At 37.4% G+C, this 17,661-nt stretch overlaps 1 protein-coding gene across 1 annotated transcript; it reads left to right on the top strand.

The window, feature by feature from the left end:
* Positions 1-10: 10 nt before the first annotated feature.
* LYAR (Ly1 antibody reactive) lies at positions 11-8,972 on the top strand. The gene is made up of 9 exons (XM_039728948.1): positions 11-107; positions 678-845; positions 1,152-1,266; positions 3,240-3,347; positions 4,257-4,334; positions 6,155-6,491; positions 6,758-6,862; positions 7,691-7,776; positions 8,091-8,972. Exons 2-9 carry the CDS (start codon positions 724-726, stop codon positions 8,223-8,225), a joined length of 1,086 nt encoding a protein of 361 aa, XP_039584882.1. The 5' UTR covers positions 11-107; positions 678-723; the 3' UTR covers positions 8,226-8,972.
* Positions 8,973-17,661: the final 8,689 nt, after the last annotated feature.

The raw sequence follows: 17,661 nt of genomic DNA, 5'->3' as shown, positions 1-17,661 counted from the left end.
GTTCCGGTGCGCGGGGCGGGGGCAGCGCAGGCGCGGCGGGGCCGGAGCGGTCGGTGCGGCACGTGCCGCGCGGGGCGGCTGCGGGCGCGGCGGCCGCTGCTACTGAGGTGCGGGCACGGGCACGGGCACGGGCACGGGAACGGGAACGGGAACGGGCACGGGCACGGCACGGCAGCAGGCGGCTGCCGCCCAGGAGCGCGGTGGCGGCCGCGCCGCGCTTCCCAAGCCGTGTGGCCCGGCCGCCCCTCAGCGCTGCCGCTCGGCGGGGCCCGGCCGAGACGGGTCTGCAGCTGCGGGAGCGGCGGGGAGCGGCGGGGCCCCGCAGGGGAAAGGAGGGGAGCGGGAACGCCGCCTGTGCGATGTATCCCGGGGGGGTACGGGGGTCACCGGTGCCGGGCTGGGGTGGTGGGTGCAGGGGTTACGGGTGGTTTCTCCGTTCGGTGATGGCTGTGGGGTGACCGGTCCCGGTTGGGTGCTGGTTTGGGGGTTACTGGTTCCCGCTGGGGTGGCGGGTGCAGGGATTGCCGCTTCCCGGGGTACTGCTCTCCCCTGGCTCGGGGAGGCCTCAGGAGGGACGAGCCGGGCTGCTCACCCTGTCTGCCTGTGGGTGTGTGCGCTGCGGCCCTCCAAGTGCTTCTTTCACGCTGTAAATTAAGATCATCTTCTCGTACTGCTAGAGTTGTGCTTCCGTGGGAAGGAAGAGGCTCCTGACCGCTCGCCAGCATGGTAGTTTTCACATGCAACGCGTGTGGGGAAGCCGTGAAGAAAGCACAGGTTGAAAAGCATGTGAACATCTGCCGAAGCTGTCAGTGCCTGTCTTGCATGGATTGTGGCAAGGATTTCTGGTATGTAGAGACTGGGAAATCTCCTTGCTCACTGCAGGCTCACTTGGTCACTCTTGTCACAAATGCAAGAGATGCCAGTCAGAAATTTTCACTGAAAGCTGTAGCATGACAGAAATGCCTGTGGTCTTACAAGCATGTTCTTCAAGCACATCACATTTTAATAATTTAAGCATTGACAGTAATAAGGTTTAAATGATCCGTTCAATTAAATAATCTATTACTTCAGTTTGTTGGTTGGCTAAGTGTTGCATAGTTTGAAGAATGAAGCATTTGAGTGACCTGTGGTTAAAAATCTCTTATATTCAGGGGTGATGACTATAAGGAACACATCAAGTGCATGAGTGAAGACCAGAAATATGGTGGGAAAGGCTTTGAAGCCAAAGCTAGCAAAGGAGATGCTAAACAGCAGGAGTGGATACAGGTATGGTTTGTTCTGTATATACCCCCAGTAACTATTGTCTGTAGTTATCAAAGACAGAAAAGAGCCTGTACTGGCTTGAGCCAGAGATCTATTTTTACCAATATCCCCAGCTGTCTTCTGGCATTTCCTTCATAGGTCTGTGTTTATCCTGGTAAGAAAAGTTTTGTTTTGAATCTGTCTCTTACTGGTTTGATTTAGTGTGATGTTACCAACTGCATATGAAGAGACAATGCTAGTTGTCCATCCTTTTCATGCCATTTATGCTTTTGTAGACCTCTGTCAGGCATCCCTCCCCATCTCATACCCTTTGTTCAAGGCTCAAAAATTCTACCCTGCTCAGTTGTTCTTCGTATGTAAATTGTATCTTTGGTCTTCTAAAATCTTCCCACTCTACTGTATGCTTGTGAAATGCTCTTCAAGATATAAGAGAACCATAGATTTACCACGTGTCATAATTATGTTTTCTGTGTCCTTTAATTATGATGTTTCTGTGTCCTTTAATAATTATGTTTTCTGTGTCCTTTATTCCTTTCTAACTGTTTTTTGTCAGTTAATCTACTCTTGGGTGGTTTTTTAATTTGTTTTTTTTACACTGCTGCTGATCATTGTGCTGGCATTTTCATGGAATTGGCTATTTTAACCCTGAGATATTGTATCTAAGCTCCAGTGGTCAACTAAAGCCTGCCATTTGAGATGTGAAATTAGGATTGCTTTTCCTTTTCAACACAAATTCATGTAAAGCAAGAAGGATGTATTTCACCTTTTGATTACCTAGTCACTAATTTTCTTAAGATCTTTCTGGAATCCTTATAGTCCTCATCCTGAATAGCTTCATATAATTGGGAAAATTTTCTATCTTCTTGTCAGATATTGTGTAAATATGTTGAACAGGAGAAGCTCCAGCATGGATAGAAATATCTCCTACCCTTTGTGTCTTACACAAGAATCTACCCTCTTATGGCTTTCCTTCAAAGGTTTTTGGCAGGACCTCAAACACATTTAAAACTCCATTAGTAGTAAGTTAGATCACATTTATGCACGGAATTGTTATTTCTATCGTGTAGAACACATCCTAAGAAGGTGCTAAGCTGCATGCATACTTGAAGTATGTGATGAGCACCATTAAAGTCAGAGATGAGTGCTTTTGTTGAGATTGAGGACGTTTGTAAAGGCAGCATGATGTGAGTGTTGCTTATGAACATTGGTAGCCTGCCTCAACAGTGATTCTTAGGTAGAAGGATGAGGAATTATTATCAGATACCTTTTTCTGATAGTCTTAACATATTCACAAAGCCTTTCAGTCACTGGGTTTTCAGAAGTACAGGAAGGCTTTGTGAATATGTTAAGACTATCATATCACCAGTGGCTGCAGTGTCTTAAGTGCTGGGAAGCCCAGAGCCTTATTCTCCCCACAAACAGCAGGGCTGTTCCAGGGACTCCAGGAGGCTCTGGTCTAATCTCTCTTCTCTCCTGCTGACACCCATAGCACAGGAATATCCTGAGCTGTCTTATAGGGATAAATGTTTGTTGAAGCTGGCACTCCTGCCAGAAGAAGTGCATGTCAGCTGTAGCATCAAAAGTAAGCCTGATTTTTCATAATTAATTCCAAAACCAAAACATTGCTTTTCTTAATGCAGGTCTTTTTCATGCTGCAAGAATCCCTTCTGTGATACATTTACTTAAGTTTGAAATGTTTTTATTACAGTTTGTAACTTATCAGAAAGCACTGATGAGCAGTCCTGCTTACCTCTGCTTACTACATAGGTATAAATGTTTATAGAGATAATTTTGACACATTTAATGAGCTCTGATAGAGGTCAGTGTTTTTCTTATGTTTTTTGAGCATTTCCTATGAGCAGACTACACCAGCTGCTGGTGCTAGGTGATTTCTGCCCAGTGTATTTCAGACTTGCACACCTGACATTTGATCCCTGTGCTGCTTTGCTGATTTAATTCTGTTTTTCTTCATTCAGAAAATTCATGAGATAATGAAGAAGCCCAACATAAGCCCCAAAGTGAGGAACGTTCTGGAGCAAATACGTGCCTTTGATAACATTCCAAGAAAAAAAATAAAGTTTCAGGTATGTTTTAATAGAGATTTGCAGTAATCTGTGCTGTGAGCATAAAAATAGACTTTTTTAGAGAATGCCACTCTCTTTTAACAAAGGTGGGACAAATTGCTTATTTGGACATTTGTATAGATTGTGTAATAACTGAATTTCAAATAGGCAGTGGTTGTAAAATAAATTTATTTACTTAAAAGGACTCTTGGTCTGCCAGGTATTAAGCCAGAGATTTACCTTTTAAGCTTAGTTTCCATATGTAGGTTTGTTCTGTTTTCAATACCTTTATTTTTTGACTATTTGCTATTTCTATTGAATGCCCAAATTCTTATACATACTTTTAAAGATTTCCTGTTTCCTTGGCTTTGTTTTTTCCTGAAGCCAAGGTCCTGTTTTGAGGGTATTCCTGTTACTCTGTATTCGACTCTCCTGCTCTGCATGCTTCACTAAAGTAAATTACAGATGTGGAGAATTTACTGTGTGTAAAGAATTTCATTAAAAGTGAAGAGTTACTTACAAATGGGCCCTTTTCCCACCCATCTCTGTTGTGTGCCTCAGATTGTGAGGCTGAGAGAAGATAAGGCTTGCTTCCAAAGCACTCAAATATAGCTTAATAGAGCTGTGGTGAAATTGCTGCTAGCAAGGTGAAGGTTAGACTATTGCCCTACAGGATTAATGTTCTGAGCAGGAAAACTAGTATTTTCTAGAAGTCTCTCTTTTTGATATGATACATTGCAGTGGAAGATCAAAAATTATTGCAGTTAATTGTGCCAGTTTACTAATGCACCTTTCCTGGGGTTTTTATTGCAATGCAAAAATCTTAAATTCTTAAATGAAAAATAAAAAACAAGAACCAGTTATATGGTAATGAAGAAATAAAATCAGAGGTGCATGTTTTCAGTTGTTATTGTGTTTTTCTGTGCACAGAATTGGATCAAGAACAGTTTGAGAATTAATGACAGCAATTTGCAAGATCAGGTGTGGGATGTTTTCTCAGAAGCAAACGTAAGTTTAACTGGAGGTACATTATAAAATGGGAATGCACTCCAAAATGTTTGAAGGAAAACCCTTCAGACTCTCTTTGTAGATGTTTGTGAAAACTTTGTCTCTCATAGTTCCAATAGATTATGTTACAACGGAATATTTCTTGACTAAATTGTTAATTTGTGGAACACAGAACTGTTGTTGAAGTAGTTGTTCATACTGAGTAGGTTGTGATTGAAAACTTGGACATGGTGACACAATTGTGCCATGAGAATCAGAAGGCTAATTTATGCTACTAATACATAAAAAAAGGGAAAAGCACTGTCTTTATCTTTTCCAGTGTTTTATCACACACTAGGACAGAATAAGACATCTTTCAGAGTTTATTGGTCTCAAATCTACGTGTATTGGAGTGAGAAATCAACAAGCACGTAGTTTACCTATTTCATTAGTGGGGAGACAGATCCTCCAGTGTGTGGTGCAAGTTCCTCCTGTTTCTTTGTCCAAGTTGTGGACTCACTCTGACCTTTTGTCAGTGCCTAATTCTTCGGTATTTCATTACTAGCTTAGTGTGTTTTGGTAGGGTGTTGTTTATTTTCATCTATTGCTGCTACTTGAAAGCTGTTGGAGAAGCTCATTTCTCAGCTGATGTAAAGATGCTCTCCCTCCCTTTTGCCCAATTTCTTTTGAGGAAGAGTGTAGGCAGAGCTTTTTGGCATTAATCCCCTGTTGATGATGCTTTGTGTTTCTGATCTGATGATTCCAGGCAGTTTTTCTGAGGAATCCAAATGTAAGAGCCAGGAAAGAAAGAAACATTTGCTAAAGGATAGGAACATAACATAAATTCTGGACACTGAAGTACACTGTTTGCTGGAGCATTAATACTGAATTTATACAACCTCACTAGTCATAAGCAGTTCTCCCTTGACTTACACTAATTTATAAAAAGTCTTCAATCTGACAACCCTTTATTTGAACACAAATATAAACAATTACACTGTCCATAGAGCATAGCATTAAAATAAAATATATAACACAGCATTTCAATGAACTTTTAAGAATTCTTAAAAAGATCTTAAGATATGATTGGTAATACATATCTTGAAGTATATATACTCAATTGAAATTCTTAAGTAAAATTCAAATTTAATTAAAATAACTCTTTATAAAACCATGCTGGTGTTAAATTGCTTGTATAAAGATCTGTTATTTTTCAGTAATTCACTTGTAGTTATTAAAATTAAAGTTTAAATTGAACATTAAATTTTTCATTAACATATTAATTATTCTACAAGAAATCATTATTTCTTGTAGAAACAGCCCAGGAACATTAAAAGAAAACCAAATATGTTGAGAAAAGTACAATTAAGACAAGCAGGAGTGCCTTTTTTAGCATCATTTCATAACGGTTTGTTGTCCCAGACACATCCAAGACAGAGTGGATGGCAAAAGAGATTATTACTCAAGGGCTGTGTATTTGGGAATAACTTCTGCATCTTGCTGTAATGTGCTGTAGTTTTGTTTATGTAAATTAAATATGTCACTTCTTTAATTACATTTAACAAATAATTTAAAACTTACTTCAACTAGGAATTACATGTGTTGTAAGATAACATTTCTTCTGTGACGTTAATTAGCATTTAGTCTGTTAAGTTAAAAGAAGAGACAGGCACATTATTTCACTAGTGCTGCTTCTCAGGTAGCTGGTGACATCAGAGGAGAGTACTTTAATTCATTTCAGGACATCAGTGTTCTGAACAGTTACCAGTGATCTAGTAGAGGAAAGTTGCAATGTCAAAAAACACATGTAAAAACTGTAATTATCTTTCTTTCAACAAAAGAGTTCAAATGAAAAAGAACAAGACAAACTGCAACAGAAGGAAGAGCAGCAATCTGCAGAAACTGGGAAAAATACAAAAGCAGAAGAAAATGGAATTACAGATGCAAAGACTGAGAGAAAAAAGAGTAAGAGGGAACGAAAAGAAGAGAGACAAAAGAACAAAAAGAAGGAGAAAAAAGATCTGAAATTTGAAAACCAGGAAGAAGTAAAAAAAAGTAAAAAGTCCAAAAAAGGAAAAGAGAGTGTGGAGGATGAATTTGAAATAAATGGAAATGGCAATCACAGTGAAACAGAAGAGGAAACAAACGTAAAGAAACGCAAACATAAACATGCAGAAGGTATCTATCATACAACTTATATTCATGTTTGTTTTGAAGAGAGTTTTCTCAATTTCAAAGCTTAATAAACTATCCAAGTAGAATTTTAAAGTAGTGCATTAGAAATGCAAATTAGATTATTTTTAACAATGATTGCACATCTCTTTTATAAAATCTGAACCACTTTGCAAATATAAACTCGTGTTACATGAACAAAACCTTCAGTCATGTCAGAACTTCTCGTTTTAAATCTTTCTTGTGTATGTTTTGTCCAATTCCATCTGTAGAGGAACCTCATACCAAAACAAAGAGAATGAAAACTGAAAGCATTTCAGAAGACATGGAAGCAGAAAACATCAATGACAATGAAGAAAATGTGGGAACAGATAAAGGTATTCTTAAAGGAATGTTTTAGGTTGTTACAAAACTACTCTGCAAAAGACCTAATGCATGATGCCTCAGTATACATAAATGTGTGCATATTCAGTATACACATCTGTTCCAGAGTAAGCAGCCTGTGCTGCTCTTAACACCTGATAATTAATTACTTCTCTAATTTGTTTGTGCTGTGCTGGCAGCCTTTGGCTATGCTTGATTCCAGTGGTCACTGAGGTTTCACCACAGTGGGTCTCTTCCCTGCTGCCATGCACATTAGACAACGCAACAAAAAGGGTAACAACTCTTAGACCTCTTGCTATCTCATATCCCCATTTTTGCTCATGAGTCATAAATTTGACTTCAGATATGTTAGACCTTAGTTTATGCTTAGATAAACCTACTTCTGCCTGTCATACGTCATATTCTGTGTTTGAACATACAGATCATTTATTTGGAAACCACCAGTTAATGACCTCTGAAGGTGATACGGTCAAATTTGATTGCCTGTGCTTTAAGTGTGAAGAGACAGGATCTTAACTAGTCCTGCATTATTTAAGAGTTTCTACTTAATAGCTGAAGTGCAGAAATTAAGTAAAAACAATTCTGACCCCTGTTGTTTAAGTACTGTGTTGATTCTTCATCTGTATTTCATTTTATATTCAGGAACAACTGATGACTTTATGCTTTATGACACCCTCCTGTTGTAGGGTCAGTAAGGTAACAACTGTTGTGGTAGCCAAACTGATTCCAGAATTAGGAGATTGATGGGTGGTTACTAGTAGAGAAGAAGACCCAGAATACCTCCTTTCACTAACAATGTTGTACACCTAATTATTTTTTAGGTAAATTCAACTGGAAGGGAACCATCAAAGCAGTTCTGAAACAGGCTCCAGACAATGAAATTTCAATTAAGAAACTAAGAAAAAAGGTACTGTATAACATGTTTTTTTTAATCTCCGATGGTCTTGTGAATTTATTTGTGTAATGCTGAAGCTCAGAAAATTCTGGCTGGCATAAACAAAAGTTCAACATTTTTTAATGGAATATCAATTAACAGAATGTCAGCTGAAGGGCAGGTTCTTTATTGCTTACTGAATTACACAAGAAATTCAGTGCTAGTTCTGAAAAGGAATAATAGCACAATAGCTTCCATGCCACTTTTAATGCAGTAATGTAAATGTATTATTGCTTACAATGGAATCATCTTCATGAACTAAAAACCATTTCTCTGTCTTTGTGCAGGTGATAGCTCAGTATTACGCAATAGCTGGTGAATGTCACAAAACAGAAGAGGAGATCCTAGCCACATTCAATAAGAAAGTGAATAACAATCCTAAATTTAGAGTTCTAAAGGACAAAGTGAAACTTGTGAAATAAACAGTTTGCATACTTTTCATAGCTGTTGTATTTTAATCTTGCAGATGAAGTCAAACTCTTCTGTCAGCTGTACAAATACTATGCATTGGTATAATTTTATATTGTGTATGTGAAAGCAGAATTTAACTTTAATACTGGATGCCTCTCTTTTTTCTAGATTTATCACAGAACATTTTGAGATATTTTATTTTTTGATTTTACAGAAAATGTATATTTTTTGGTACAAGTTTTAAGAGGCATTGAAAATAATTGCTGGCCTACTGCATTAAAATTCTTCCAGTAATGAGTATAATTTATAGGCATGAATGTTTTTCAGGACCTGGGTTGTGTGGCTTTTTGCAGGAACTCTTTTTCAGAGCAAATAGGATTTTCATATTCAAAACCCACTGTGGAATAAATGTTTTGTTATGCTAAAACTCAAAATGGTATGGCTGATACCCACTTTATGCACTGTGGATAGTGTATGCAGCCTTTAATAAACTGTTGATTCTGTGTTGTAAAATGCATAAATAAAGTGTCAGATTTGTGTATGCAATATTGCACATTCAGTGAAAATCCATTAAAGACTGAGTTACCTGCATATGTATTGCTACTGAAAGTCTTTATTAGTAATGCAACTGACTTCAATAGATGTGGTTGCATGGACTAAATAATGACTGATGAAATAGATTACTTTAAAATACAAGCTTAAATATAATTAATCTTGTCACTTTATAATTGCATAATAAATCTACAAATTATACATCATGTGAAGAGGCTGTTGTATTGCTGTCACCAAAACAATTTAGCTAGGCTAGAGATGTTAGAGGTATGTAAGAGACAGAGCTGCCTGGGGGAAGTTCCTTGAAGTTTTATAGGTTTTTACTTCATTGCAAAATTACTTCCATGTAGGAAGTTTCCTATTGTGATGTAGTCTGTTAAAAACAGCATCATAAAGCACTCAGTCATATGGTGTTTTTAAAAACTGGTTAGTGATTTCAAGCAGATACACTTTTATAAAACTCCATAGTAAAAGTACTTGAATATATAGAAATATTGAATATATTAAAGGTATAAATACTAAAAATTACCTGTGATACACTAGGTTCAGTTTTTCTGAGTACATATTTGTCTTACTGTAAAGTTTGCAAGAAAGCACCTAATGAATTTAAGATCTGTTCAGCAAGTGTTAGTTGTTTGTTGAAGCTATGTAACAATTCTTTACTCAAAGATGACCAGAATGTTGGCTCCTGTCATTGCAGAGTTCTGGTGTCTGATGCTCAGGGTTTACTGCAGTGATCACTGAGTGAAGCAAAGCAGCAGGCTAAGTGTTCAAACATGGATCAGTCGAAAGCTGGGAATAAGGAATATCAAATCAACAGTATGCAGATGAGCTATCAGAGTAGGATGTGACCTTGTAATTTTCTTTCCTGCTTTAACTGTTACCATTCTTAAAGGTTCAAACAGTGTACTCCCCTGTCCATTGCGGTGGTTGGGTTAGTGGTGCCTGTGTGGAGTAGTAAACATACTGTAAATTATTCTTCCCCTCTCTGTGTAAAGGGTAAGGCAGCACCAGCTGATGTTCAGTTTTTTCCCTCATGGTTTGGCACACATGAATCTAATGCCTCTCTTTGACAGTCATTAGTGGGAGTCTGTTGCAAGTAAGGCCTGTTATAATTACAATAGTATCACCTCAGTGTAAGTTGCTGCAGTAGTATTACCTTTTCCCGCTCTGTTGGCAGAAAGAGAGGAAGCAATATGCTTTGTAGGCATATTTTTCTTTCTGGGTGTTCCTGGGAATACTGTAGTATGGTAGATGAGTCTATGCCTTTAGTTGTAGAAGGCTTCAAGTGCTATTCCAGTCCATGCATAGTTGTGTTACTGACATGCAGCTCTCATGTGAAAAAAATCCTGACTTCCATGTTTTTTCATTAGACAATTAATAAAGTACTCAGAGGACTGAAATTGCCTTTTCTCCTTACAACAGATCTGGACTTTAATTTACTCCTTGCAACTAATGATGTCTTGATCATATTGAATTTACTTCAAATTTGGTGGTAATTGTTTCAGAGGGAGGCATAATCCCTCACAGATCATTGAGAGTCCTTCAAGAAGACAGAAAAACAGCAGGACCTCTCTAATTTCTATTCAGTTTACCAGTATTGTTGTAATCCAGAATATGTTTTGGTGATTTTCTAAACACCATAACATAGCTCCATAATGATACCTTATTGTTAAAATTTTTCTTTCTAAAATAGTGTAAAAAACTAATGTCTTTTTGGCAGGGTGAGGAAGGGAGAAATTACAAAATGGTTTAAAGCTAGTGGCTTTCATTATAACTATAGCATAAGCACTTAAGCAGGGACTTCAATCACTGGAAGAAAAAAAAAACTTCAAAGGACAGCTACTTATTTGTTGTGCTCAGCCCTCCACTGTCCTGGTGCATTAGAGTAATTCATTCTTTCTGCAGTGAAAACTGATCCTCCCACCTGGTGCTATAATCCAATTGCATCAGGACAATGTAGGCAGAGCCCAACATGAGTAGTGGCTCATAGCTGATGACCACAGGATACAGAGACCCAATACATGATTTCAGTCAGAAACTTTTAAGGCTGTAACACTCACCCTTATTAAGGAAATAAGAGAACAAATATTAAACTTTTTGTGCAAGATAAGTGAAAAAAGGCATATTGTTCTGTACATTGAGCTGTGTTCACAGGTTACAAGATATCTCAGTCAATATATTCAACATTTACCCCTTTCTTCTCCCAGATTAGCCTTTAAGAAAAAAACCAAAACAGGAATAAGTCCTCTAAGTTTCTTTTCTGCTCTGTCAGCCAAGAAAAGCTGCATATTATGTTTCCCATTAGTACTTATACAGGAAGTGTTACTTTATATTGAATTCTAAATTTCACTTGGACTAGAGGAAGTTTTACTAGTAACTTTCCCTTATACTTTTAAGATACAGTTCCTTTTGGCCCTGGTAATCTACTGCTTCTCTTTGCAGTTCTCGGATGTACTTCCTTTTGCACCTGAATCCTCATGCTTTTATGCTCTCAGACAGTAAAGGCTGAAAAACCTTCAAGCTTTTTGCCTAGATTTTTTTTCTTCAAGACTGCAGATCATAGATCTTAGTCCTTTCCAAACACATCTTTTTTTTAATCTTTCCTTTTAAATTTTATTCTAGAAGATTTAGAATTGTCTAGTGTTTTCTGTGTTTGCCCTTTTCATTAGAATCTTTTAGTAGAAACTGCTCTTGCTACACAACTTCATAACTGAGCTCTATAGCAGAAGTAAAATACTGACTTCCAACAAAAGTAGTTTTATAGTTCCTGAAATTACTTGGAAGTAACAGAAAACCAGAAATGATGTCTTTATGCCTGCCCACCCATCAAACCCCTCTTCCCAAACTTCTATGTGAAATGCATTAGTACAAAATTAGCATAAAAAGCCTAATTAAAGCCAGATTACAGTCAAGCTCAACTCATATATTTAGTTTACAGAAAAAAGGTGCTTTTAAACATATTGGGATCTTCCTCTCAGGCAGCATGAAATTCACTTGAAAGTATTTAGATCACTGCATCTCACTTAGGTGGCAAAGAAAAAGAACCTGAACAAAAAAAGAACCAGAATTCTGCCTGCATTGCAGGTGGCTCAAACCACACTGTGTTTCCTCCTCCTTTCTGTTCCTTGCAGTAGCCACACAATGAACTTCCACCATCCAGCCATTAATGTATAAACACAAAGCACAAAGTGCACTTTTATACTCTAATTTTTTGCCCTTCTGCTGGCCTTTTCTCTTGATGAGAAGGAATTCCAGGAGGAATACACACCTATTGACACTCTACAGTATCCATATATGACAAAGGCTCATGTTTTCTGTGGATGAGACAGGACCAGGATTTTCTCCTAGACTGCTCTTTCTTACCATGTCTTATACCACGAAAATATGTTTCCTTTTGCTTCTTGCTCCTACAGTTCTGTTTCAGGTATTATGCCTTTGAAAGTTTCAGCTTTTTTGGTGAACTTTCAGTACCAGAAGTGGTTCCAGAGGTTAGCCCAGGGTAAGTTTTCCATGAGAAATAAAAATCTGAGTTCAGCTGATGTTCTTAAAGACCTGTTTGTGTTATGCAGATTAGGCAAAACAGTAATGGGAATTGTACAGTCATCCTCTAGCCAAAAATTCAAATTGGTGAATTCAGTCTTCATAAAGGAAACATCTTTCTCTTCCTGTCTTGAACAGTTTAGTATTCAGCCAGTGTTCCTTCTGACTCTGTTGTCCAATTAATTACAATACCTGTTCAAAATACATGAAAAATTGACCCTGCAGAATATATAAGTAGTAATGGACTGTGAAGGACAATGGTAAAGGAAACGTTCACTGTGAATGAAGCATGTAAGAGCTTTGCTTTGTGTTTATTTTTTTTTCAAGACTCCACAGAAACAGCATGACCTGAATCCCACACTCTACACAGCAGTGAGATGTTGCTATGCTGAACTGTACTTTCCAATCTTGTTAACAATGAGAGCCACTGCTTTAGTACATCAGTCAAATCACAGGCAGTGGTGACACTAGACATCTCCAAAACAATTGTTAAAATTCCATCCCAGCCTAAAATAATGCTAATCTCTACCAGCAGAGAAATAAAGTGTCACACCAAAAGAGACCAATACTCCTGTACAGTAAATGTTGAATGATACACTTGAATGGCCATTCTGACAACTGAGAATTTTTCCTGTGTGAATTAGATCTGACATTTAGTACTCAAAAATCATACTTTAGGATGTTCCTAAATCCCCTAAGAATTGAAATTCTTTCCATATTGTTACAGATGCATGGTTGCACAGACTTTTTCCTAAATAAAGAAATCAGTTTCAGTAAGTCCCAAGTGTTCTCTTTCCCACTCTCCCACATCTGGCCATTTGTTTTTGCCTTTCCACCACCCCCTGCATTTTTGCAGGCTTTTAAAACCAGATCAAATCCTCAAACTGAGAGGTATTATATACCACTACTGGGGATTGAGTAGTCAAGAACAATTATAGCTGGAGTATTACTGCCAAGTGCTTTGTATCATTAAACTGTAGTCTTGGGAAAACATTTTGAGAGCCATTGTACCCCCTCAAAAAAGTAAGTATAGTTAAGTGAAACTAAATTCAACAAATGGTTTAGAAGAGAGACAGTAAGAAAATTTACTTAGCTACTTCTAGGAGAATGGTTTATCCAGATTTATTTTGGATAAATAGGATGAGTTTTGGATATTTGGATAAATATTTTGTTTGCACAGTTAAAGATGGAAAGAACAGAACAGTCCTCTTATATTTGTACTGCTGATTATAAAAAGGCAAGTGTTGAACACAAAAGATACCTAACATATTTAATCAGGATTATGAGGCTGAAGATGGTCTTCTATCAAATAAATACTTCAGATCGTCTTTTTTTTTTGTAATTTGCTGACAACTTTCAAGGTGAGAAATAACATACCTACATAAATTAGATGTCTTTATGTGATGCATTTTTTTCTGTTCTAGATGCCCTCTTCACCTTTTAAACTGCCTTTACCTCCTCTGCTTTCTTCTTCTTCATAAAGTTCAAATACTTGCATGCTTAAATATTTTTTTTTTTGTAATTTGCTGACAACTTTCAAGGTGGGAAATAACATACCTACATAAATTAGATGTCTTTATGTGATGCATTTTTTTCTGTTCTAGATGCCCTCTTCACCTTTTAAACTGCTTTTACCTCCTCTGCTTTCTTTTTCATAAAGTTCAAATACTTGCATGCTTAAATATAGAGCCTCCTTGGTATCAAACACACTATTCTATATATTGTTTCCTTCCTAAAGGGTCAGTGCAAGGCTGCCCTGCAATTTAATACTCGCATGAGAATTCAGCTTGAGTTCAGGAGTTTGTATATGGAGCACATTCAGAGTCAATTGAGTTTTACCCGGCAGTTGTTTTTCAGATCTGCATTAAGTTATTCACACCAAATGCTTTTAAGTCCTTTTCCATTGTACTGAATTTGTAATAGTTAAAAGAATGCAAGATGAAAGCAGGGGAATTGTTTGTACTATTTGGAGGCTTTTTTGTTACCTAGATGAGTCAGACAATGTATTTACTTTTTCACCCAGTGTAAGAGAAGATGCACAATACTTTAGTCCAAGGACGAGGTTCAGAAAGGATTGAGAATCTCTACCCATCCAATCTTTTACTCCTGACCATGGAAGATAAGCAGCAGATTACTACCGACTTTATTATTACTTAGTTTGTGAACAGAAAGCACAGACTATTATAGCACAATCATTCCTCAAAATGAAAAAATACATCTATATTGGATCCAACCTACTTCAGCTCAAAATTAAAAGAGGAAGGAGCCCACCCTACTTAGATATGGAATGAAAAAGATTCCAACCAGGTGTTTTGTGAACAGATAACATTTGGGCTAATTTAGCTATTGATTTCTGTAGTAGGGAAAAAGTTGCAAACATTGGCTAGAATACTACAAAACTAATTTGACTTCCAAAAAGTGAGAATTTAACTGGGAATTCCAATTCTAAATTTTATATCTACCCAGCCAAGAGACACAAAAAGCTACCACATTTGTGTGCCATTAAGAATTACTAGTAATCACTAAGCAGCAAATATTCAGTGAACAACAAGAAAATAAAATTCAAAATATTCAAATAGATTGTGAAATTCAGCTTATAACAAAAAACCTGAATATTTAAAGACATTCAACTAACATACAAATCATTATATTCTACTTCAAATAAAACAATGAGAAGGTGTTGAATTCAGTTCCCAAGATGTGGAAACTGAATCACACTATGTGAGAGTCCAGGACTACAGTTCACAAAAGAATTGCTGCAAACTCTGCCCTTTGTACACTTCTTTCAGTGAAACTTCAAATTCACAAATTTATTTCACAGACTTTTAACTAAAGTTATCACATCAATCATCACGTTTTAAAATACTTCCTAACATTTCTGCAGGGATTCTTAAACATTAACTTGGAAGAATTAATTATCCATAACAGGCCCGTTGATTAGATGCTTTGTTAATTATGTTGTTCATTTTGTGACAGTCTCGGTTCAGCTCCTGATCACTATCTATTCTTTGGCAGATTAATAATTTCTGAATCAGAGAAGCACTGTGAAAAGATCACAGAAAACATCTCAGCTCTACAAACAGAACATGAGCGGTCTCAGTCAAGGTCAACAGTGAGCCCAGGAAGGAAGCTCTTATTTCAGCTCTTTGCACAATACCTACTCTGTAGGTAAATAGAAGTGTTCAGTTTAACAACACTGACAGATCTTAACCTTCCCAAGCATACATATTTATTTAATTGCTGTGTTTAAATCAAAGATATATCCTATGAATAGCTTTTGCAAAGAAAGTGCATGAAGATTTCCTTTGTTTCTTATTTGACTTGCTAAGATGAAAGTGAAGGCTGAGGTAGTCATTTCACTCAAAGGAAATAAAACAAAGAAACCTCTATTTCATTGATAAGAAAGCAGAGCTCTGATCTCCCATGAGCTGCTAACTTCAAAATATTCAACTGAACTGCATAAAGAATAATCCCTGTAGTCACTAAGGACTGCAGGGTGGTTGGTCCTTATGTGATACATGTTCTAAGGCTGGGAAAACAATTTCTACTTGCTACGACACCTCTCACATGAAATTCAGATGTAAATGAAGGCCTGTCATTCTGCAGAGAAAGAAATTTTTTTTTCTGTTCTTGTGTCTTTTAGGCTGAATTTACTCAAATTCAATGCACAGTGAGAAAGAATAATCAGAACCCTGTTTTCTCTTGTCCCTAGAATCTCACTTATTAATAAAACAGATAATAGTATATTTAGGAAAATGTAGTTATCCAGCAGGTTTAGAACTGCTTAAAAACAGTGCAATTCACAGAAAGCTTAGCTTTTACCCTAGTTAGTTTCTATCAGTTAGTTTCTTCCCTTAGGATGGCCTAGAAATAGGGATCTTAGGGAGGTTTTTTAGGGTTTCCTGATAAAATATATAATTATTTATCCACAGCCTACATTCCATTCTTTTTGATTTTCCTGTTTTCTCAACATAAAACTACAGAGGAAGTATCTGCAAGGCATTTCTGTTGATAAATGCTGCACAATATGCAAAGAATGTGCATGGTAAGTGAAAATTTAACAAATTTCTCATAATCATTATTTTAATGCAAAATATTTTGCTTTCTGAGAGGAAAAGTACAATCAGGTTATGAAACACTTGGATTTTTGAACTTTAATCTATATACAGCTAGTAATTTAATTTTGGTAAGTAAAACACACATACTGAAATTAGGTTCTTGTTTCTTCAATCTCCCATATAATGATCTGAGTTTTTATTGAATATTTCTACATTCAATCCCACTGTAAAGAAAAGCTATACAGAACTGTATAGCTAGATAAAGCTATATAAAAAAGCTATACATAACTACATATATACATATATAAAGCTATACATAACTACATAGCTGCCGTGTTGGACAGGTACTTCCACATTGAAGTCAGTGGGATTTCTGCCTTAATTGGAATATACGCCACACAATTTTCTCTGAGAAAGCACAGGCTTTGTAACAATCACATGGATCATCTAATTAACCTAATGAATCATTACTATTAGAAACAATTTTCAATTTCAAAAGCCATTTTAATAGCTTAATCACCGAACACACCCCAGAAGACACAGCACACATATTCACTCTTGATGTTCATAGTATTCTTATAAGGACCAGACCTAAGGTTAATCTGTCAGCAAAACTGACTAATTTTGAATTTGTCCATGTGAATAAACAAGGAAGCCCAATTGGTTTCAAGGTTGTGTATGCAGAAACATGCTGATGTGAATTTGGTATCTAGTTATGTAGACGTCAACTACAGAACTGAAACAATCTATTTTACCATTTTATTACTTTACTAAACTTTTACCTAGTTTGTCTTGCAAATATGTTTATTATTTCTAGTTACGAGCTGCAGTGTTGAGTGCTACAGGATTCCCATGGCTCTGGAAACCTCCAAGAGCTTTGCATTTCACAGAGTCACAGAATATTCCGAGTCGGGAGGACCCAGAAGCATCACGGAATCCAGCCCTTGAGTGAACTTTTCCCCTTCGGGATCGAACCTCCGAGCGTGGTGTTATTAGCACCATGCTCCAGTCATTTTTAACCTACACCACTGGTCTGTGTCACAGAAATTGAGATTTCCCTAACATCTGCCCTCGAGAACATCCGGTTGGCAGATGAGGAAAACATTTATTTCCGCGCACAGAGTTTTTTGAGGTTTTTTTCCTGAATCATTTCGGCACCACAGCCTTCACTGCTGTACACGGCAGGGCTCCCTCCAGGGGAGGGGGCTCAGCGCGATTCCCGAAGCCCTTTCTGGATCCCGCACCGGCGGGCCCTCGGCTCGCTGGGCCCGCCACCGCTGCCCTCACGCCGGGG

This window comes from Passer montanus, unplaced genomic scaffold, assembly GCF_014805655.1.
Source record: "Passer montanus isolate IOZ18808 unplaced genomic scaffold, ASM1480565v1 scaffold67, whole genome shotgun sequence".
In the NCBI taxonomy this organism is placed as follows: domain Eukaryota; kingdom Metazoa; phylum Chordata; class Aves; order Passeriformes; family Passeridae; genus Passer; species Passer montanus.
The sequence above is the reverse complement of the archived record's forward strand: the minus strand, read 5'-3'. Positions and strand labels throughout refer to the sequence as shown.

Coding starts and splice junctions, on each gene's coding strand:
- LYAR (XM_039728948.1), top strand. CDS start 724: ATGGTAGTTTTCACATGCAACGCGTGTGGGGAAGCCGTGAAGAAAGCA. Junction 4,335..6,154: donor ATGTTTTCTCAGAAGCAAAC/GTAAGTTTAACT, acceptor TTTCAACAAAAG/AGTTCAAATGAAAAAGAACA. Junction 6,492..6,757: donor CAAACATAAACATGCAGAAG/GTATCTATCATA, acceptor TTCCATCTGTAG/AGGAACCTCATACCAAAACA.